The sequence below is a fragment of the Phocoena sinus genome, chromosome 8 (genome assembly GCF_008692025.1).
Source record: "Phocoena sinus isolate mPhoSin1 chromosome 8, mPhoSin1.pri, whole genome shotgun sequence".
Taxonomy (NCBI): domain Eukaryota; kingdom Metazoa; phylum Chordata; class Mammalia; order Artiodactyla; family Phocoenidae; genus Phocoena; species Phocoena sinus.
The window spans coordinates 61,178,525-61,202,058 of record NC_045770.1 but is presented as its reverse complement, the minus strand read 5'-3'; the positions used below and the strand labels follow the sequence as shown (position 1 = coordinate 61,202,058).

Genomic DNA, 23,534 nt, shown 5'->3' with positions numbered 1-23,534 from the left:
CCTGTGCTATATAGCAGTTTCCCACTAGCTATCTATTTTACACTTGGTGGTGTATATATGTCAATCCTAATCTCCCAATTCATCCCACCCTCCCCTTCCCCCGCTGTGTTCACATGTCTGTTCTCTACCCTTTTAAATTTGCACTGAACTTTGTTTCTAAGGAAGAAACTTTGTTCTTCCTTGTAACATATATATACTCCAAATGATCGATACATAAAGTACTTATCCATAAAAACTAGGACCTAGTCTTCTAAATACTCTAGAATAAAACCACGTCTTAGCATATGCGAGAAGAGAGGTTTATCTCACATCCACCCATGAGTCAATCAATTGAGTGGTGTGTCTGTCCATTGGCACCTGGTTCCCAAAATCTCTGAGTCAGAGTTTTCCTGGGCATTCTGCTGGTCACCACATGGATATAGAATGCATGGCCTCTCTTGAATAAATGTTACGTTTGCCATGCCTTTCTGTGGAAGGGACTAACCTTCTCTACCCCTTTTCAGAGAAAGACTGATGTAAACCCTTGATGATATAATTCCGTTCTTTTATTTTCACTTCTACCCATACGTGACCCTCATGTCTTTGCTCCAACTCCCCATACCCTCAACATACACAAGCAGGATGATTCAAAGATAATACACTACTAGTAATAGTAAAAATAATATAATTATTCTGGCTGACTCTATGTACAAAGCACTGCTCATATGTTAACGCATTATTAACTCTGTGAGTCAGGGGCTATTTTAACCTCCTTTCTACAGATGAGAAGCACAGAGACACAGAGTAATATCCCAAGATCAAGCTGCTAGTAAATAGCGGAGGGAAAATATCAATGCACCTGTTTTGCTCCAGAATATATGCTTTTTTAGAATAATTAATTAATTAATTAATTAATTAATTATTTTGGCTGTGTTGGGTCTTCATTTCTGTGTGAGGGCTTTCTCTAGTTGCGGTGAGCGGGGGAATGCATTTTCAGTAAATCAAATAGATTTAAGACACACATCGCGGTGTGCGAGCCTCTCGCTATCGCGGCCTCTCTTGTTGCGGAGCACAGGCTCCAGACGCACAGGCTCAGTAGTTGTGGCTCATGGGTCCAGTTGCTCCGTGGCATGTGGGATCTTCCCAGACCAGGGCTCGAACCCATGTCCCCTGCATTGGCAGGCAGATTCTCAACCACTGCGCCACCAGGGAAGCCCCAGAATATATGCTTTTAACTACTGTGCAACAATACACATAAGACACCTTTTTCAAAGCCTAAATTATTTGTTCTGGAATAAGATACAGTTTGAGGTGAGAGCAGATAGATTCAACCTGTTTAGTTGTATAATATTTATTATGGAGTTTGGTAATATTTTGGCACTCCAGGTCTTATTCTCACTCCTTAAGCACAATAAATATATGCTTCTTTATGCCTTTGATTTTACAGTCAATACTCCTGTTGTTTTTGGACAGAAGGTTTTGAGATAATGCTAAACGCTAGTGACTAGTATGGCAGAGACAGTACAGATCCCTGAAATCTACGTGCTCCTCTATCTGTTCCATCAGCCCTTATGATTAACTTGGCCATGGGACTGGTTCTGGCTAAAGGAATATGAAGGTAATAATGTGTTCCTGGCAAAGCGGCAAAGCCAGGGGTGCCTTCTCATCATGCTCTCTCTCTCGCGCGCTCTCTCTCTCTGTCTCTCCTTCCATATGAGAGGAAGAGAAGGATTCTGAGGTAGAGAATTCAGATGCTGGAAAGAGTCCGGATTCCTGTGCCTCTGCTTGGAGGTGAGCACCCAGCAGAACTACCTAATAATTATTATCTGCCTGTGACATAAGCGATAAATAAACCCGAATTGTATGAGAAGCTGCCTAAAGTTAATGAAGCAAATCATGGGTCTGATATCATGCATTTGTATTTGTTTATGCCTTATTTGTTTCCTTTTACTCCAATCCTACTTTCTGTTAACAATGCCATTTAAAATTCTCACCTAAGGGCTTCCCTGGTGGCTCAGTGGTTGAGAGTCCGCCTGCCGATGCAGGGGACGCGGATTCGTGCCCCTGTCCGGGAAGATCCCACACGCCTCGAAGCGGCTGGGCCCGTGAGCCTTGGCCACTTAGCCTGCGCGTCTGGAGCCTGTGCTCCGCAACGGGAGAGGCCACAACAGTGAGAGGCCCGCGTACCGCAAAAAACAAAAACAGTAAAATTCTCACCTAGGATAAAGAGACTATCGTTTCCAGACCTCCAAAAATGGAAAAGATTTTCTTAGTTCTTTCCCCACATTTGCTCATTTCCTCGAGGTCACCTAAATTGATCATCATTCATGAACTGTAAGGAATCCCTGTGCTTTATCTAAATCCATTGTTGCATCCTTATGCATTAGACATTTGAACTTTGACCCAGATTTCTGAATAGATTTAAGACAAAGGCCTCTGCAGTGTTTTACCAGTCACACCCAGAATGACTAACACCAAGAACCTTCTACTTAAATCTCACAGACACATCCCTAGCCCTCCCTGTTTGGATCTCTATCCCATTCTGTTGTCTCTACATGTCCCCATGGGCAGTGCTGCCATTCTGGCCAACATCAGGAAGGAACCCTTCCTTGATGAGCCTATGTTCCTTTCCATGTGGATTTAAATGCGTCTGGTCTTTACCTTCCCCATCCTCCCCACAGTCACGGGTCCTGTGTTTGAATGCCTCAGAGCTTATCTTTTAAGCCTATGTCCAACAATGCTTCCTCCTTAGATTATCCCTTATGGAATCCTCTGTACTGACAACCAAATCCTTTGACTACCATGTGGTTATCTGCTACTCCCTGCATTATGCCTCCATCTTTATTACCAGAGTCTCCTGAACTGTTAGTATCAGAATCATGTGTTGTTATGTCCTGCCTATTCTTTTCTACTGGCCTAGATCAAATGGCTTTTCATTTCTTGCTCCCACCATCTCTGTCCTCTTGTCTTCATGACATGATCCACTTAGCCTGTGCTTATGTCTGGACTAATAATCGGTGCGGATTTATGCTAGGGTTGCTCATCATAATATAGGGCCCACTGTCCACTATTCTTCCCTATGCACTGACTGGGAGAAGAATTGTTTCTGGAAGACGTTTGTAAGCTTTCTAATTCACTCTGCTTAGCAGTTTCAGCTTAAACCTGTAAGCATAAAGATAAGTTCTTCTCTGATTTAATGTTCCACAGCCGGTTGGACCTCAGTTAAAACCTGAGCAATCATGTGAAAGACTGAGAATGTCAGTGGGAATCACAATGATAAAAAAGACAAAAAATATATATAGTCTTTTAATTAGTGTATTATATTCTCCGACATATATCTGGAAGATTTGTTTAGACAATTAGGCTGCTGCTGTTGCTATGACCGTTAGAAGGAAGGAAATACCGATGAAGTTACTAGGCTAAGATGGGTGGAGCCTCCATATGAGGGGACTGTTGAAGGGGGTCTCTTGATTGAAGGTGGGTACCCCCACCTTGCAGAGAGAAGGTATCTGGGTACCTCTCCAAGCTTCCCTTTTCCCCGGTAATGTCCCCTGAGATAATGGCTAATAGTAAAGCCAGGGATAGTAAAACATCACCTTGCATTTTCAAAATGTCACAGACCTTCAAAATGATTTTAGATATTAATCTGTCTTTATTTATTCCAGGATTTCAGAAAGGACAATATTACCTTCAATTTAACGTAATGGAAAGAGCTTTTTCAAGAGATACACAAATATTGAATCTCTTTCCTCACCCCTCTGTTCCTCTTTCTCTCTCTCCCTCTCCATCACAGCTTCCCTCACCCCATATATCAGAAGTATATTCCGCAAAGATTCACACCAGTCTGCTAAGGCTGGTTTCCTTTAGGGGGAGGAATGAGATTAGGAAGTTAGGGTTGCATAAGAACTTTCAATTTTTAATTTATATGCATTTGTATTGCTAGAGTATTCTATAAATGAAATTATTTTCTAGCTGTACAATGCTTAAATGTTTTATTGCATATTCTGAGTTATACTTTACTCACTTGGAAAAGGGGAATAAATGCTTGCTGCATAGTTTATTAAAGACTCAGTGAGGTATTGCATGTAAAGTTCAGATCAGTAAATGATATGCTGAAGGGGCTTAAAATATATATATTAAAAGGTAATATTTATAAGGTTCTTACTTTATGCTAGTCACTATAATAAGTATGTCGATGCATTAGATAATTAAGGTGTAATTTAAACACTAGATGGGAGACACTATTATACCAATTTCATGCTGAAGATCTCTGGACTCATACAAGTTAATTAAATTTCTCAATGTCATATGTATGTTCCAAAGACTGAACTCAAACTGCAGTTTGTCTAATTTTGGATAATGCCCTCCTACACATTACACTCTTCTGATATTTTGAAAATTATTATTCTGTGGTTATTATGAGGATATTAAAACACAAAGAAGGCAGGGTTTACTCCCCCCAGAGCATCTCAAAATTAAGCTAAGCCATTAACAGAGACTTGCAAGGTAGTCTGGGGACCACAGGGGGGCAGCAGAGTTGTACTTCCACTTTAGTTCAACCCTGAACACACATATCAACACACACACACACACACACACACACACGCGCGCGCGCGCACGCGCGCACACACACACACACACACACACACAGACCTGAGCACTTACATACTATTCTACATGCTAAGCGTTTTGCTTACATTTATGAACGAATGAATATGATAGATGATAGGTAGATAGATAGATAGACAGATGATAGATGAATAGATGAATGGGTAGATGAAGTAAATGCTTCCCTTCCTGATTGTCTCCTTACCCTGTTTAAAAAGCCCAGGTCTCATACTAACCTGGCAAGGGAGATACCATGATCACAAAGGTGGTTTTCCGAGGGCAAGGCTTATCAATTGCACTCTGGATGTGCTGACCCCTGCAATTTCCCCAAATGTCGGAAACTCGACTGCATAATTTGTGGCAGTGGGGGCAGGACAGGAGGAAAGCCCCAGGTCTCAGATCTGAGATACTGGCCTTATTTAATTCATCAGTGCCTAAGTTAAATTCTGATGTCAAAGGAAATCAAAAGATTTGGGGAAAAAGCAATTTCTGACCGACAACTCATGCTTCATAGATGATGGAACTAAAAATTTTCAGGAGCATTTAATAGGTAATGAATGGTATGAGATCACTTGTATGTGGGATCTAAAAAAATAATTCAAATGAGTGTATATGAAAAACAAAAAGAGACTCACAGATATAGAAAACAAACCAGAGGTTACCAAAGGGAAGAGGGAAGGGGGCACAAATTAGGAATACAGGATTAAGAGATACAAACTACTACGTATGAAATAGGTAAGCAACAAGGACACATAGCACAGCAGAGGGAATTACACCCATTATCTTGTAATAACTTTGAATGTAGTATAATCTGTAAAAATACTGAATCACTATGCTGTACATCTGAAACTAATATAATCTTATAAATCAACTATAGTTCAAAAAAAAAAAAATAGGGCATGAACACTAACGACTCCTCTTTCCCTGAATCTGAGATCACAGGTTCTCAACTTTCAGTCTCTCTCTTACTGTGTCAGCCGCGGAAGTAGACAGGAGAGTTGAACTTGGTAGACAAAGAACAGTATGTCAACCCCCAAAGTCACAGTCCTAAACTCTTCAAGTCTTTCCTCACCCTGAAGGTGGACCAGGGTCACTCTCTGCTGACTTTAAAGGACAGGAAAAGGACTTGTTTGCACTTTTTGTATGAGAAAAAATATTACCTCCAGGCAGTGGCTTTTTGGGGACCACTAATTCTTTACAGAGATTCCTACAGACTACTCATTCCATCCAGTCCCCACTGTTAGAAAGATCCAAGCTCCTGTTTTTGATTTAAGCTCTTTTTGATTATTAACAATTAAATTCTGACCTCCATCCCGACCCTGCTCTAGTCACTATTTTTGGAACATTAACTATGTATTGTCTACTGTTTACTATCCTATAGTCAGGGTCGGGAGGTTGTCACTGGAAACCTCTGCAATGCCTTTCCTTGATTTTTTACCATGTGTCAGGCATTGGACTAGGTGCTATATATGCATTATCACATAACTGTGTTCGTTTTATAATATTTATATTATTGATAAAAAACTAAGGCCTAGTGATGATAGCTTTTTATTTTTATTTTTTTTGTGGTACGCGGGCCTCTCACTGTTGTGGCCCCTCCCGTTGCGGAGCACAGGCTCCGGAAGCGCAGGCTCAGCGGCCATGGCTCACGGGCCCAGCCGCTCCGCGGCATGTGGCATCTTCCCGGACCGGGGCACGAACCCGTGTCCCCTGCATCGGCAGGTGGACTCCCAACCACTGCTCCACCAGGAAAGTCTGATGATAGCTTTTATTTTCTGAACTTGTATGGCTTTCTCTTTTATTCACCATAACATAACTTTCCCAGACACTAACAATTAAAAGCTATTGTGAATTTCCACAAACACAACAAAGTTGTTGTGAAATTAAATCTATTGTCAATTTATGGGGAAAAAATTATGCACTTTCCCCACTAAGTCACTGAAGCAAGGGAAACAAGAAAAAATTGAAATAGTAAATTTTTCAGTGATTCCTTTACTGTCATGTAAAGACAAGCACGTGGACCTGGGAGGAAAGGTATGGTCCGTGTCGGGTGTGGTGTGACACAAGGGTTTGTATGGTATGGCATATAGTGCAAAGACCTCACCATGACGTTGAGAGCAGAGATCTCTTTAAGGGCTAAGGCACACAAAAAGGGATGCAAGGTATATACAGACCTCTGAGTGTCATTCCTTTTCTTAGGGGGAGAAGAATCATAGCCTGAGTTTGTGGACCATGAGCCCTTTCTCCTCTCTCCCACTTAGTATCCAGGTCAGAATGATACGGCTTGTCCTGCCCCTGTGCTAGGCTGACTCACTTCAAGGCCCAGGCATGGGAGGGGCTCTATGAGGTCTCCGATAACACTATCTGTAGGGCCAGGACCCAGGACGGGCAGCTTCTCCCTCCCAGCCCCTGAGCAGGGTTTGCTTAGTTCTGTATTCAAATGCCATATTTATTTTTAAGGAGCTAACCAGGAGCCCACTCAGCCTGGCTGTGGCATGGAAACTACCTAAGATATTTTAGATTCCATCTGTTCCTTCTCTCAGAAAGACCACAGTTCAAGGCAAAGGGGCTCAGGGAAAGTGCATTGGAGAGCAAGTCAGGAGCTTCGAGTCCTAGACTGGGCATTTCTATGACAAATTATATCATACTGAGAAAGTCCCCATCCTTCTCTGTGCTTCAGATTTCTCTTTTGTAAACAACAGGCTAGAGTAAATGGCCCTTCTGCCAGGAGAGAATTTCTGTTGATTAAATTCAGAGGTTCCCTTAACTCTTAAACCAGGACTTCTTTGAACCCAATACTAGCAAGACATCCTCAGATCCTCTCATTCTTCCTTAACCAGGCCCACTGGGTACTCGCTGTGTGTGTGCTGGCTCACTTGTGCATGTGGAGAAGAGAGAATACCCTTCTTTCCTCTCTTCTCATACCTTTAGGAAAGAACTTGATGCCCTTGCCACTTAACCATCACCACTAACTCATCATTTCAGAGATTCAACCCTTTACTGCAGGGAAGTCTCAGGTGGTAGAGAGCAGTGGTTAAGAGAACAGACTGTGGAGCCAGACGCCCTGAGTGGCTGAACTCAGCAGCTCTTTGTATCTATATGACTCAGTTCTCTCACCTGTAAAATGGGGTTTTAACATCCTCATAAGATTGTTCTGACGTTGAGAGAGTTAATATATGCAACGTAGTGGCTTATATATGCTAAGTACTCTTAGAGACCTTTGCTATTTTTATTGTGTCTAACGTGCTACAGTAGACCACTATTTTATTCTGCCCTTTACATCAGTTCATTTATAACAGTAATAATAAAATAACTGACATTTATTGAAGGCTTACTAATGTGCCAGACATTGCAAAGATTGTAAGGATTTTGCAACTTATATCATTTCACTTATTTCTCTGAGGTCAGGGAAGAGTATACCAAGTAGAGGAAGGGTAGTGATTATGACTATTGTCTTTGTTTAAGTAGTTGGCTTTGTGAAGTCAAGGACATGACTCTCTGGTTCACTGTTATGTCACCAGCACATGTTTCAAAGCATGCAATTTGGGTTTAACAAATGTATGAATACTCCAATATGGAAAGGTTATCTTCTGAAACAGGGATTTGAGTTATACTATGTGACAAAGGATTAAAGGATTTTAATTTGCATAAGAACTTTGTAAATATTATGTTGTCTAACAAAAACATGGGCTCAGTGGAAAAGCCATGAGTGCCTCCTCATGTTAGAAAGTGCTTCACTCATGATAGTATGAAACAGGGGTGTTTCAGAGGGGATTCATACCCTAAGCAGAAGGTAGTTTTTGATGAATGCCTAGACTCACATAGCTCTGTGAAGGCTTATGCCATTACATTTTATTCTCTGTTTCCTTACCATATACACGATGATGGATGCACATGAGAAAAGGCTCTCCCCACACTTTTTTTTTCCACAAATTTATTTATTTATTCAATTATTTAATTCTTGGCTGCATTGGGTCTTTGCTGCTGCACATAGGTTTTCTTTAGTTGCTGAGAGCTGGGGTTACTCTTTGTTGTGGTGCGCGGGCTTCTCATTGCGGTGACTTCTCTTGTTGTGGAGCATGGGCTCTAGGCGCGCTGGCTTTGGTAGTTGTGGCTCATGGGCTGCAGAGCACAGGCTTAGTAGTTGTGGCATATGGGCTTAGTTGCTCCGCGGCATGTGGGATCTTCCTGGACCAGGGCTGGAACCTGTGTCCCCTGCATTGGCAGGAGGATTCTTAACCACTGCACCACCAGGGAAGTCCTCCCCACACTTCTTGATTGGATGAATCAAACTATCAAGGGGATGTCTTGAGGCAAATTGGGAAAAAGAGCTAGAAAGAGTTCCAAGTGAAGTGAAAACCAAAACATTCTCTCCCCATTCAGGGCTCCAGCAGATGGGAATTTAGGGCTTTGTGAAGCCTGGCTGAAAATCAGGAGCCCCATAGGACATGCATAGGAAAGAGACCCAGTGCCCACATGGCGCTGGTTTCCTTCATGTGACAGGGAGCCCCCTGCTCCAAACCTCCAGAGCCCTTCTCTTCAAACTGTCCTATCAGAATGTCCTCACCTCCATCCAGAAACTGTTCTTCCCAGTCTGTGCCCCTCTTAGTTGAAGGAGTTTCCCATGAGGAGACCCTCCCAGCATCCAGAGACTGATCCTCAGCTTCTTACTCTCAGTTTTCCAAATCCAGTTGCCCAGGGTTCCTTCCTTGGCTCCTGCTGTTGACCTTGACTCTCCCTCCTCCCCCTGAACCCTGCTGAGATGATCCATTGAATGAATATTGCTCCTTCAAGAAATACTTCACTTGTTAATGGCTTATCCCCAAATCCCATTCTAAATATCCAACATCACTATAAGTAAGAGAGGATGAAGAGGAATATGGGGGAATAAGGAGAGAGAGAGTGAGTAGGAGAGTGTGGGAGAAGCTGGACAGGATTAATGGATGATAAAATCTACTACTATATTTTGAGAACTTTTCTAAAGTCTAATTAAACAAGCTACTGCTTCACAGACAGTGTGTCATATTTCTTTCCAACCTCATACTAACTCCATAAGATGGATACAATTATTATTCCTGTTTTTAGATGACAAGACTAAGCTCAGAGGAATCAAAGAATTTGCCTAAGGTCAGACATGTACGAGACAATGCTAGTTCTTGGACCCAAAGTCAGAAACTGGGTCTACTGCTCACAAGACCTTTGCTGCACTATTGAGGAACATTAGATGGATAGGCCTAGGAAAACAGGGCCCAGGGCTCTGGTTGAAGGAGGCAGGCATGGAGAGGTCCATGACTATAACTTTGGGAGCAGGAGTTTCTTAGGGCTTGAATTTCAGCGAACCTTGACTCAGCAAACCTGAGGTCCCCATGGGGACACTGGGAGCTGGGGTGCAAGATGTGTCTATCAGAGATCACAGAGAGGGCAGAGCCAAGGCTAGCTGCCAGCTATCAGAGTCCAGAAAGGCTACAGGTCTGTGGGCTCAGATAGGTGGTTAGGGCAGGTTGGCGGCTCCGGGTGGAGCCATGAGTCTCAGGGCAGATAGACTGGGTACAGAAGCGAGCACAGGAAAGGGGAGGGAGGCACAGCATAGGAGCAATTTACATTTTACCACCAAGTGAGACTCCCCATCCCCTCAACTAAGGGCGAAGAACTTAGTGCTGACATCTGTAAAATAAGAGTAATAATTACATCTATCTTATGGGGTTATGGAGGATCAAAAGAGATGCACACTGTCTGGACCAGTAACAGCAATTCAGGTCAGAGCTATGGGTTCCCAAGGGATCAGACGTCTCAAAGCAGCAGGTAAGTTCTAGAAAATAACACCAATCACTCTTAAATATGTAGAGACTCTCAAAGCCCAATATATCATTTAACAATGGCCTGATATGTCGTGTGAGAGGAGCCTTCCCCTCCCTCAGGAGGGCTATCTTCCCAGGTACTGTGGTCAAAGTCCAGAGCTTAGCTTTAAGGCTGAAACACCTGAAGCCACAGGTGCAGATGAAGGCAGATGACAGCAAGTTTGCACTTTAAGAAAACCTCACTTCACAAAGAGCACGTACAATCTTAGATTCTGAAGCATAAGAGATCCACTAAGAATCTGAACAGAAGTTGAACAGGAAACAAGATGATTAAGGAACTAGAGACCACAAGAAAAATATTTGAAAAAACAGAGGAGATTTAGACTAGAGAAAAGTTAAAAGAGGATAGGAATTAATACTTATTGAAATCTTTCTATATGTCAGGTACCATTCTAGGGTATTTAAATAGTCTCATTTAATATGGTAGTTCTGTGAAGTATATATCATGAAACATGTTGTAATTCATGCTAATGATAAGTGATGTTTCTTGAGTATTTAGTATATACTAAGATATAATTTAAGTTCATTATATGAATTAGTTTATCCTCATACCAATATTCAGAAGTCCATTAATGTTTCTCAACTGATGAGGAAACCAAGGTACAGAAAATGTAAGACAATTTCTTGAATAAGTAGCCAATTTGCAATCTAAACCCAGGTGGTCCAGGCTCTCCTACTGTCTACATTACACTGTCTCTTTTTAAGTGTGGGGGGGCTTGAGGGTCAAAGAGATGAAATAACCTGTCCAAGCTCATAGAGCTAGTAAGTAGTGAGGTTAAGATGTAGGCCCAGTTCTGCTGCTGCTAAAGACTGTGCTCTTCCTACAACAAAACACCAACACGGACATCTACTGTGGACCCAAGAAATAGAAGCAGATTAAACTGCCCCTATTCCCCACTTTTATACCTTGGATATTAGAGATTAGGGTTCAAGTCATAATTGCAGACCATACGTCCTCAACATGGGTGTGTCTCCGTAAGAAAGTCTGAAAGAGAATGAATTAAAGAAAAAAATTGGAAACAAGTTCAGAATAAAAAGAGGTTCTAGCTTGGACTTCAGAGATTGTTGGATTGTAGGTTATGTATAGGTCCCTGAGAACACTGGAGGTCTATAGTGGCCCAAATGACCTCTTGACCCTTGGTCAAGCCACAAGTTTGGTTAAGGAAGAGAGTGTATTATATTCTTTAGTTATTCTTCAGACCTAGCTGCCTGCTTCTCTCTTTACCCTGCACTGGCTTAGAAACTCACTGCACCTAAAACATATGTGTATCTATTTATTTAGGTCTGTGTGACATCTTAGTTAGTGCCAAGCACTGAGGACCCTAAACCATACCATGGGCAGTGCTGTGGTGATGAGTTAAGAATATAAAAAATGAGAAGAAGGTCTGCAAGTTCCCTGCACCTCCCTTTGCAGAGCTTGACAATGAGAGTCCTCGCAAATGTTACCAGTGCAGGACCCTGATTTATAAGTTAACTTCTCCAAGGTCAGTTTGGCTTTCATGCTGTCTTTCTCTCTGCAAGGAGAATAGAAGACAGATAATTAACTTGGCTATCGTAATCACTTTGCTATGTATATGTATTTCAAATCATCATGTTATACACTTTACACATGTATGATTTTTATTTAAAAAAGAAAAAAATAAAAAAGAAATGATTCAAAATATCTGTATTTCCAATCATCCTTTGGATATAAGGTGTGACTCTAATAGTTATATGTAAATACTTATTATAATAATATAACAACAGATAATACTTAGTGAGCATATATTGTATCTCTATCTCTTTACATAATAAACTAAATTAATTGTCATGATTTATACTATGAGCTAAGTCATGTTACCGTCCTATATTTCATAGACATGGAGACGTTAAGAAACTTGCCCAAGGTTACATAGGAAGTAGGTGGTGATGGGATCACGGAGCCTCTCCCAATTCCTCATGGCAACATTTGGCTAAAGCATTGTCAGCCCTATTTGATCAGGAACGGGATTGTATTCATTGAAGACCCTGACGCCCTATTCCTTTCTGTGATTTTCCTGACCTCAATAGACTTACGAAACCTCTGATGTAGAAGAGAGGAGGAAGGGAGAGTTTATTGTGGTGAGTGATGAAGTCTCTTTCTGTGACCATGCACCAGGGGGGCTCCTCTCTAAGGCTAAATCCCTTTGTCTCACTGCGTTCTAGCTAGTCCTATACACCTTGCCTAAAGAGCGTTGGAGAACAGGTATTCTCCATTATGAAAAATCCATTCATCTCTCAAGACCCAGCTTACATTTCTTCAATCCTGTAAGATCTTTTGGTACATTATTTACTCCCTGAAAAGATCCCAGACTTAAGAGAGTCATAAGTTTCCTCTCCCACATATATCTCTATTAAGTATGGAAAATATTGTAATATTGTACATAATTAACTATTGTTTTTGACTAGGACTCCTGGAAGGCAAGATACATGTCTTATTCTTATTTATGATTCAAGCACTGAAATTAGTGTCTAGCACATAGCAGCTACTTCAAAAACATTTACTAGATGACTGTCTTGCCTACAAGCCCAGGCCCCTCTATCCCCTTCAGCCACCTTATCTCCAATTAAATAAGCTCCAATTTCCCCTTAATTCATATTTCATTTTTGTCTAAGCCTCTGCTGCTGCCTTCCCATAGTCTAAGCATAGACATTTATGCCCGGGCCCCATTCTGAGTCAATGTCCTGCTCCCTATCTTCTTGGTCTGCATAGCCTTATAGGCCAGGATCTGGCCCCAACACAGCCATGCTGAGTCATGCTGAGGCTTAGGGTGTATGGCCAGATGTTCTCAGCCCTGCGTGATGACTGCTATCTGGGTCCCCAGCAGGAGGCTTACAGGACAGATGACAAGAAAGGAGAACTCCAGCCAGCATAATGAGAGAGGGATACCGAGGCAGAATGTGACATGTCCTGGAATATATTCCCTTTGGATTTAAAACTGTATTTCTGGCCGTCCCATAAATGCCATAGAATGATCAGTTGTTGTTCATCTAACAATCATCTTGCAGGTAGTCTCTCACACCAAGAAGCAGGAAAAAAAAAAAACCCTTATAACTACATGTGTATGGATTTTTTTTTTTTTTTTTTTTTTTTTTTTTTTGTGGTACGCGGGCCTCTCACTGTTGTGGCCCCTCCCGTTGCGGAGCACAGGCTTCAGACGCGCAGTCTCAGCGGCCATGGCTCACGGGCCCAGCCGCTCCGCGACATGTGGGATCTTCCCTGACTGGGGCACGAACCCGTGTCCCCTGCATCGGCAGGCGGACTCTCAACCACTGCGCCACCAGGGAAGCCCATGTGTATGGATTTTTAATTCACAAAATATACAGTCATTAATCAAATGCGATCAGAGTAATTAGAAGCATAAGACCTTTGCTGGTGAGATCCCTGACCCTTTCTTATGCACCGTATAACTCAGGACAGAACATTTATATACAGTTTTCTCGTGTATATAAAGATGCGGCAGGGCTGGATGACTAAATAATTTTTCCAGGTCTCACCTTTTTAAGATTCCAGATACTGCACACCTACTTTGCAGTGTCCTGTAGGTAAGGACTGAGATATGAGGATGAAAGAGAGAGGCATGAAACAGAGGAAAAGGAAAACATTGTTCAGCATTTTAGGGTACCCCCAGACATCTGCTGACAAAGGCTCTGTGCTCTTAGAGGTCCCATGCTCACATGCTGGTCATGACTAGGGATGCCACTTGGGAACCCTCAACTTAAGGAAATATCTCAGGCCAGTCTTGGTGCTACTACTGTCATGGGAAAATGTCTTAACTTATAAGCCTCTGCTCAGCACCCAAGAGATGCTCGCAGTCTTCACATCACTTTGGGTAAAGTTCTGACGTGTGAGATATTTTCTGATTTTCCTACTTACCCTTCCACCATCTTCATTTTAAAGCAAGAATTCTGAGGCAGTTAGTGTGCTGAACAAAGAAACTGACAAAACTCAACATAAAGACTCTCCTTGTTCAGCTTCCAAATCCTCACACTGACATACGCTCACATTCAGAAATTAACATGTACAAGAGTATGGGCATACACGTATGCACACACACACAAAAGCACCTCCCAAATTCCACATCCTGTTAGAAAATCCATTTGGTGTTACTTTAAACATTTATTTACAGTCTGACCCCTCGCTACCACCTGCATTGCTACCACCCTGGTGTAAGGCGTTATAATCTCTACCTGAACTCTTACTGCGGACTCCTCATTGATCTGTCTCCTTCTACAACTGCCACCGGACAGTGTCTTCCCAACACTGTAGCCAAAGTACACTTGTGAAAGTGTAAATCATGTATGGTAACCTCTTTGTCCAAAAGTCTCTGATAGTTTCCTGCATCAATCATAATAAAGCCAAATTTCCTACCATAACAATTTCCTACAATAACAACAATTGCCAATGTTGTTGGCACATACACACATATATGTGTGTGTATATATGTGCATGTTTATATGTGTATCTGTAAATATAGGTGTATATGTGTGTATATATATAACATATTTGCAGATATAATATGTATACATATATGTTTATAAATATATATATGCTTTTTCTTACAACTCTATGATACAGGTATTATTATTGTCACAAATTTTATAGATTAGCACCTCCACAACCAGCACTTCTACTCTCCCTCTCAGTCTGCTCCTACATTGGCCTTATTTTCAATCCCTGAAAATTCTAAGCGTCCTCCCACTTTAAGATACTTATATTTGTAATTCCCTATGTCTTAAACATTTAATCCATATGCAGTGGCTATTTATAATCTGTCGGTGTCTTCTCAAGTGTCCCCTTATAGTGAAGAAATCCCTACCACACATTTTAAAGTAGTAATACCCTTCCACCCTTGTCCCCATTAAACTCTATCCTTCATTCCAGTGTTCTTTTCCTCCATAGCACTTAACATCATTTGGCATATACCATGTATTTTATTTGTTTATTTACTTATTGTTTCACTTCTCTTACTATCAACTCCATGGAAATGTTTTGTTTTGTTTTGCTTCTGTATACTTAGAACTTTTGCAGTATTGAATGAACAACTGAAAAGCCAGACACATACATCTATCACTACAAACACATATACATATACGCCCACCGCTACACACATACCAAGATATACAGTGTAGTAATGCCAAAAGAGGTAATGCCAACTAGATGTATTTAGACCTCAGCAACCAGGACCTTGATCGAATTACTTAGTTCTAGGATGTGGCTCATTTGTTCTGTAGGCTGAGATTGACTCTTGAAGTCTTATTCTTGTTAAAATGAAAGGCACACAAACCTAAAAATAGAAACCTGTGTACTTATTTATCCATTTACATTGAGATTTATAACTTGAATACTCATGTCTTTGTGAGCAATACATTCTCTCCTTATATCAATCAAGTAAAAGTAGAGGAAACAAACTCTTCCAAAGCAAGCAGCTGGATGCAATCATGCTAAGTAAGCATCTTGCCACTAGGTTCAGACATAGCTTATTCATCCATCTTCATGGGAAGGATAAGTTTGGCTTGGACATAAATGTTATGTTCAAAACATCTCCAGATTCTGAGCCAACAGAGCAACATTCCTTTTCCTATACTTTCCTTGTTGGCCAACTCTCTAATGATTAATACACTTCTCTTTATACATCAGAACATTCCATAGATTATAATCTAACTATAATGATAGTTCAGAGCTTCTGGCCTGGGAGTCATTCTGTTTCTTTCAGGTGACTTTGAGTCTCTCTTTTTTATCACTAAATTTATTTTTAATAGCAATTGAAATTAGCGTGAGATTTGTTCCCCTGTCCTTTGAGGTCTTGCATATTATCTAGTCACTGTTGCCTTCATATTTTGATAATACTCACATATTTGTACACACACACACACGCACACACAAATATATTTTACACAAAGCATATTTATCAGGCATTTCTAAACAGTTAACCATGCAAGACCCCCAAACACTAACCCAAAATCTCTTTCACTTGTCTACTTGTATAAAAGCCAAGAACAGAGTCTTTGAAGCCAGTAAGAAAAGCACTTTGTCTTTCACTTTTTTAGCTAGTCCTCTTCTTTGCCACAGCTCTGTGTAGTCCTGAGGTCCTATCTAAGCTCACAGTTTCTGACCCCACCCAGCTATCAGCAGCCCAAGTCCCCAGAAGGAGAAAAACACTGGATCTGTCTACTTCTGTTAATTAAAAACAAACCAAAATAAAATAAATGCCCCCCAACCCCCAGAAAACAAATGAATACACAGAATAAGAAGAAGAAGAAGAAGAAGAAGAAGAAGGACGAGGAGGAGGAGGAGGAGGAGGAAGAATAAAGAGGGGAAGGGGAAAGGGAAGGGAAAGAAAAACAAACAAACAAAAAACAAAACAGGTGCAGGAAATAACTGGTGACATTAATGCCTAAATGGGGCTGGAGTAGAGAGAAGGGCTACAGTAGCTTGTTGGTCTAGTAATGTAAGAGGTTTTCCTTTCCCTCAGAGATGCCTCAGACTCAGTAAGATAGGGGTTGTGAAATTTTGGTTTCAGAAGGAGCCCTTCTGGGGCTAGAATTAGCAAAGGCTGAGAGGGGTTTGGGAGAGGAGTGATCATTAACTGCCCTTGCTAGATCAAAGGATCCTAGTTTCTCATAATTCCTCATGGTAGATGATCTTGTTAATGGGTGGGATCTAACCATACTGCTTCCATTTAAGGCCTGCATAGTTACCAAACCTCAAATTTATACTGTTTGATAGATGCAGATTTTTTATTCAAGAAACATGCTATGCTATAGCTTCAGTATTGAGCATGCAAAGTACTGAATATAACGTGACTAGGCAAAAAAAAAATAGTCATTAACTTTTCGAAATTCAAAGTCATCAAGTCAAGGACTTCCCAATCTTGGGACACAGGATTCTAAGCCTTAAACCTAGAATAATCTCATTTGAATCAATCGTAGGTAGAAATTTAAATATTGAGTTTACGTGTGCTTCAGAGCTACTATGTATGAACAAAGTTTGTAAATTACTACTTGACTAAAGTCTTGAGTAAGATCCATGAGATATGGACCAATGAGCTATAGTAGTGTGGTAGAGGGAAGGAAGATTAGCAAGCACTGGCTCTAATGATAGTGTCATTCCTTCTAACTATTCAGAGCTGTCTTAGTTCATAGAATATACTAGGCAATACTATTTAAACAACATAAAAAACCAGGAATTTCTCAAAAATTTAATCATAAAAATAAATGAAGACAACTTTGCTTAAGGTCAAAAAGCATCAAGGGAGCCAAGAAAGTGAAGTTATAAAATGGGAATATGGGAAGTTTCTGACTTTTCTAAGTTGCCAGATTCCAGCTTTAACCTTCAAGGTTCATCGTGTAGACAAGTGTACAATAACTGGCTGGTTCTGCCTTTCCACTCCCTCTTCCCAGTGAAGATTCTTCTTGCTTAATTAACACTCACATGCATCTCTGGCTATGCCTTAGTCACAGTGGTCCCAGAGGTCAGTCAAACCATCAATGTCTGTGTTATGAGCCTCCAACAAAAGAAATGCCTCTGAGAATGAGACCCAGCTTGGGTTCACAGTCACCTGCAACCTTTGTGAGATATGATGCAGAGGCCCAGCGATTACAAAGCAGTAGTGTTGCTTGACCAGTGGTCGTGGTCTATTCTCTCATTCTTTGCAATCATAACAGAAGATATTCATTGGCTCCCTGCATGGAAGCCATTAGAATTTCCTGCTACTCGTGGCACACAATTTATTCTAGACTAATGCAACACTTAATAGGACTTTTATCCCATCTATTTCTGCTATAAGAAGATAAATCGAGATGCATAATGAAAGCAGACTAACTTATAGCTTCACTAATCAAGAATCCTAAGCAGCTTTTTTTGTACCTTCAGTGGTTTATAAACCCAGTCCATAATTTTCCAATTTTAAAATTAAAAAAAAACTCATTTGTGGTAAAGAATAACTTTTGAAGGATTTTTTCTCAGCTAATATTATGAAAAAATGTAGTGAGATCAAAGACCTATTTTATCTATTAACAATGTAATTTATACAATCCTCCATACTAATAGCACCTAAAGATAATACAGTATTTGACTCACAGGATTAGCATATATATCATAAATGAGCTAGCAAGATTTAAGGAAATATTTTATTTCTCCTTGCTAAAGAGAGGCATCTTACATCTTTCTTAAAATCCTGCGTAGAGTTTACCAAAGTACAAATGTCACAGGATATCCTAAGAGGCAGGAGTTAATCTTTAACAAATTTTGAAGTTTCTTTGAAAACTTTTCATTTAAATACCTTAAGAGATAACATTTTTATTTTATTAATTTTAATTTCTAGGCAATAAATGAATAATCTTAGTTTTTTTCTTTTTTCTGACCATTTAATCTTTCTGATGTATCATGGATAATCACGTCATTTATCTCCCTAAACTTTGGGTTTTTCATCTAGGAAAAAGAGACAATAATCATGGTATTTCACAGGAGAAATAAATAAATACTTCAAAATGAGCAGCTGAGATAATTGAGCTTGAATCAACAAGCACCTAAGCAAAAATGAAAGTATATTCAGCTTAAGTGACTTCAGAATCAGAATTCATAAGCCTTGAACTGAGTTACAGACATGCTGCCTTTCAACCCTGTAACATTTCTTGAAGCCTTTTTCCACAACCTTTAGTAATAAGGAGGCAGGGGATGGGCCAGATCCTTGGAGGCAAGCCAGTTCTTTTCCCAAACGCTGTTACTAGAGAAGGATATATGAGCCCTGAAATGGGTATAAGGGAGGAGAAGGGAGATCAACCCCACACTCTGAATTTAAGAGAAGCCTGGTGTCCACACTCTGAACCGGAAGGAGAATGGAACACACTCATACTGTCTGCTTCAGATGAGGTTTGTTTCCCAAACTCTTGGTCTTGTGCAGCCTGGTTCTTATTCCCTGGGCTTTGACAATGTCTGATCCTCATACCCAAGGTCTAAGGGAAGGGTCATTGTACTCACACTGTGGATCTATACAAATTTGCCTTGGAAACCTAGAACCCTATCTCTACTGATTAAAAAATCATCCGTAATTTTAAAAGACACATGCACCCCTATGTTTGTAGCAGCACTATGTACAATAGCCAAGACATGGAAGCAACCTTCATGTCCATTGACAGATGAATGGATAAAGAGATGTGGTACTTATATACAATGGAATATTACTCAACCATAAAATAGAATGAAATAATGCCATCTGCAGCAATGTGGATGCACTTAAAGATTATCATATTAAGTGAAGTAAGCCAGACAGAGAAAGACAAATATCATATGACATCGCTTATATGTGGAACCTAAAAAAATATGATACAAATGAACTTATATACAACACAGAAATAGACCCACAGACATGGAAAACAAACTTATGGTTACCAGAGTTTGGGATTAACATAAACACACTACTATATATCGAATAGATAAACAACAAGGACCTACCATATAGCACAGGGAACAATACTCAATATTTTGTAATAGCCTATAAGGGAAAAGAATCTGAAAAATATATATATACATATAAAACTGAATCACTTTGCTGTACACCTGAAACTAACACAACATTGTAAATCAACTATACTTAAAAATAAATAAATAAATAAATAAAACTCTTATTCATACAAGGGCTATTCTTCACTGGGTAGCCAGATACTTCTTGTCCTTTCATTGGTCCTCTACTTCAGTGATCAAATGTCTTCTTTCTCAACCTAGAATTCTGTCATCCTAGGTTACATAGTCTAGCCCAGGGATTCTTTCCTATCTTTCTTAAGGGGGAGAATAAGCTAAGAAACACTTGTGAAGGTCACAGCCCAGGAAAACTGGTCCACTGAAGGCTGATTTTTAATTATACGATTATAGATGGCTTCTCCTCCACCATTCCTTACCTCTATATCAACAGGACTCCAGTATAATAACAGAGGATTGCAGCTGGAAAAGTTGCAAGGTACATAATCCATTTCATGATGCTGTGTTCTTAGGGAAACCCAGAGCCAACAGGGACATCAAAATACAGAAGGAAACAAAAAATAAGGACACTAGAGAAACTTGAAGTCTCCTGAACTGATGGCTTCAACAAACTTTAAACATACTCCAACTGCTAGCCTATCATATCAATTCATCTACTCCTCAGTTTGATCACAGGTCCTATTTTTAAATCATTTCAGACTCCTTAGCAGCCATGCTGGTATAAATGAGTACGGAATATCAAGAAGAGCACTCAGGGCAATGTCTCCAGAGTAGACAGTTTCCCTTGTTCTCATAGAGAAATGGACAGAGAGAGAGAGTTCCCTGGAAGCACAGGATGTAAGCTTATTCTACCTGTTCTGTCTATGAAATAATCTTTGGTTATGTTACTTTGGGATTGAGGTCTTAGTTCTATTGTAGATCCCTTGTATCTCCGCTCAGCTTCCTGAAGTAACCATGTATGTGTTTTGTCTCCCTTAGAAAACTAAAATCCAGAGCTTGGCTATAATCCACTCCTCAAGAGAGCTAGAACTGGCTGAGGTTCTGTGTCAACAATTGTATTTTTTTTTCTTGAGTGTGTTTTTGTCCCTGTCACCATCTCACCATCCTTAACCCAAATATTAAACCTGGTTTGACTGGAGCTCTATCTTGGGCTTAGCTGCATTCTATGGGTCTTTCTGGGATAAGGAGAGTGGGAGAGATGGATGTCATCATGGAGGATGACATGGGGAGAGAAGAGGGTGAAAAGAGAGAATGAATGAAAAATTGTGTTGAGGATGGAGGAGGAGCCAACAAAAGAAGGATGTTTCAGGAACCAGCACATTATCACAGACTCAATATACATCTTCCTTGCTGACCATTTCCTGACCTGACTCCACCCCTGAGGGACACAGCTCAGCCTTGACCAATGACTTTAAAGGATTAGGGGGAACAAAGGGCCAGAAGTTCAGCAGTAAAGAATAAAAGGCCACACCTTCCAGCAGCAGCACAGACTTGCTTCTGACACTTCTGTGATCACCAGTAAGCTTCAAGACCTGACACCATGGTGCATTTTACTGCTGAGGAGAAGGCTGCTATCACTGGCCTGTGGGGCAAAGTGAATGTGGAAGAGGCTGGAGGCGAGGCTCTGGGCAGGTAGCAACTGGACTTCATGGGGGAGGATGGTGAATATGAGCCTGGTAAATTGACCAGGAAATTCTTCAAACTTTTTGAGTCACTGATTTTCCATCTGTTATGGTCTCATCTCATAGGCTCCTGGTTGTCTACCCCTGGACCCAGAGGTTCTTTGACAGCTTTGGCAACCTGTCCTCTCCCTCTGCCATAATGGGAAACCCCAAGGTCAAGGCCCATGGCAAGAAGGTGTTGACATCCTTTGGAGATGCTGTTAAGAACATGGACAACCTCAAGGGCACCTTTGCTAAGCTGAGTGAGCTGCACTGTGACAAGCTGCACGTGGATCCTGAGAACTTCAGGGTGAGTTCAGGAAATGGTCATGTGTTCTTTTTATGCTTTTTACTTTGGAATAATAATGGAAGTTGAGTCTTTGGTTGCAAAGACTAGCAAAGATCTCAGAAATCATAGATCAAAGTTGGTGTTAAGAGGGCAGAATTCCAGTGGACATACCAAGAGCACCTTGATTCAGGACTAGTGACACTAAAGGGCTACTAGCCCTTTTAATCCTGAGTTTGCTTAAAAGTTTTCGGGGACTTTTGTTAGAACTGGATTTGTTTACCCTAGAGAATATCAGAGAATAACAGACTTGTTCAAGGAGGAATGGAATCTGGGTTTTGGTAGATGAAAACCTGTCTCAAGGAAAGAGAAATGTCTTCTTTTATGTGGCTCCTGATGACTGAAGTTTAGGAAGGTATTTGGGAGAATAATTTTTAGGCAGATTGTCTCAAAGAAATATCAATAAATTCTCTAAATGTATTAAATTACCCATCAATATTGGGACTAAGTGGAAGCTTATTCCTGCATTGGTTGGAGACTTTACTAAACTCACTCTAAGAACCTATGCAGCCCTGAAATCCTATGATGTCAAAGATTAGACAATTGGTAAATGTGAGAGGGAGGGAGAGAGGCAAATAAAAATGGTGAGATGGGAGAGAGTGAGGGGATATAGGTAGACAGAATGTTGAATGGAGGGCTCATAGAATTTAAATAAAATTTAAGAACTAGCTTATCAGAGTTTATTGCACAGATTACAAACCATGGAGCAGTTTACGATGTGGAGTTGGGAGTGGGTGTAGGTATTAAGCCATTATTTTCTGCAACTCTTTTAGGAAAATTCTACTCAACATATCTAATTGTCATTTTGTCTCTCACCTAACAGCTCCTGGGCAACGTGATGGTGATTATTCTGGCTTCGCACTTCGGCAGAGAATTCACCCCTGAGTTGCAGGCTGCTTGGCAGAAGCTGGTGGCTGGTGTTGCCACTGCTCTGGCCCACAAGTACCACTGAATTCTCCTTTCAGTTCACCATTTTTAGTCCCCAATGCCTTCCTTCTACACATGGGGACTGGAGTTTGGCCTTGAGAGCCCGGCTTCTCTTTAATAAAGTACATTCTGTTCAGTGATCAAAAATTAATATTGTATCTTCTCCATCATTTACTCTTTTTTTAAAATTTTATTTTTATATTTTTTTACATCTTTATTGGAGTATAATTGCTTTACAACGGTGTGTTAGTTTCTGCTTTATAACAAAGTGAATCAGTTATACATATACATATATTCCCATATCTCTTCCCTCTTGCATCTCCCTCCCTCCCAACCTCCCTATCCCACCCCTCTAGGTGGTCACAAAGCACCGAACTGATCTCCCTGTGCTATGCAGCTGCTTCCCACTAGCTATTTTACATTTGGTAGTGTACATATGTCCATGCCTCTCTCTCGCTTTGTCACAGCTTACCCTTCCCCCTCCCCATATCCTCAAGTCCATTCTCTACTAGGTCTGTGTCTTTATTCCTGTCTTACCTCTAGGTTCTTCATGACATTTTTTTCCTTAAATTCCATATATATGTGTTAGGATACGGTATTTGTCTTTCTCTTTCTGACTTACTTCACTCTGTATGACAGACTCAAGGTCTATCCAC

General features: G+C 40.7%; 1 protein-coding gene and 1 non-coding gene across 2 annotated transcripts; both read left to right on the top strand.

The window, feature by feature from the left end:
- The first annotated feature begins 4,815 nt into the window (after positions 1 to 4,815).
- On the top strand, positions 4,816 to 4,979 carry LOC116758927. The gene has a single exon (XR_004351307.1). It is a non-coding gene; the product is annotated as a U1 spliceosomal RNA (small nuclear RNA).
- A 16,425-nt stretch (positions 4,980 to 21,404) lies between these two features.
- Positions 21,405 to 22,965, top strand: LOC116757838 (hemoglobin subunit epsilon-1). Its single transcript, XM_032640182.1, has 3 exons — positions 21,405 to 21,576; positions 21,693 to 21,915; positions 22,775 to 22,965. The coding sequence occupies exons 1-3, from the start codon at positions 21,485 to 21,487 to the stop codon at positions 22,901 to 22,903; spliced, it is 444 nt and encodes a 147-aa protein (XP_032496073.1). The 5' UTR covers positions 21,405 to 21,484; the 3' UTR covers positions 22,904 to 22,965.
- Positions 22,966 to 23,534: the final 569 nt, after the last annotated feature.

Excerpts from the sequence above, each read along its gene's own strand:
- LOC116757838 (XM_032640182.1), top strand. The coding sequence starts at position 21,485 with ATGGTGCATTTTACTGCTGAGGAGAAGGCTGCTATCACTGGCCTGTGG. Across the intron at positions 21,577-21,692 it reads GGAGGCGAGGCTCTGGGCAG|GCTCCTGGTTGTCTACCCCT; the intron begins GTAGCAACTGGA and ends CTCATCTCATAG. Across the intron at positions 21,916-22,774 it reads TGGATCCTGAGAACTTCAGG|CTCCTGGGCAACGTGATGGT; the intron begins GTGAGTTCAGGA and ends CTCACCTAACAG.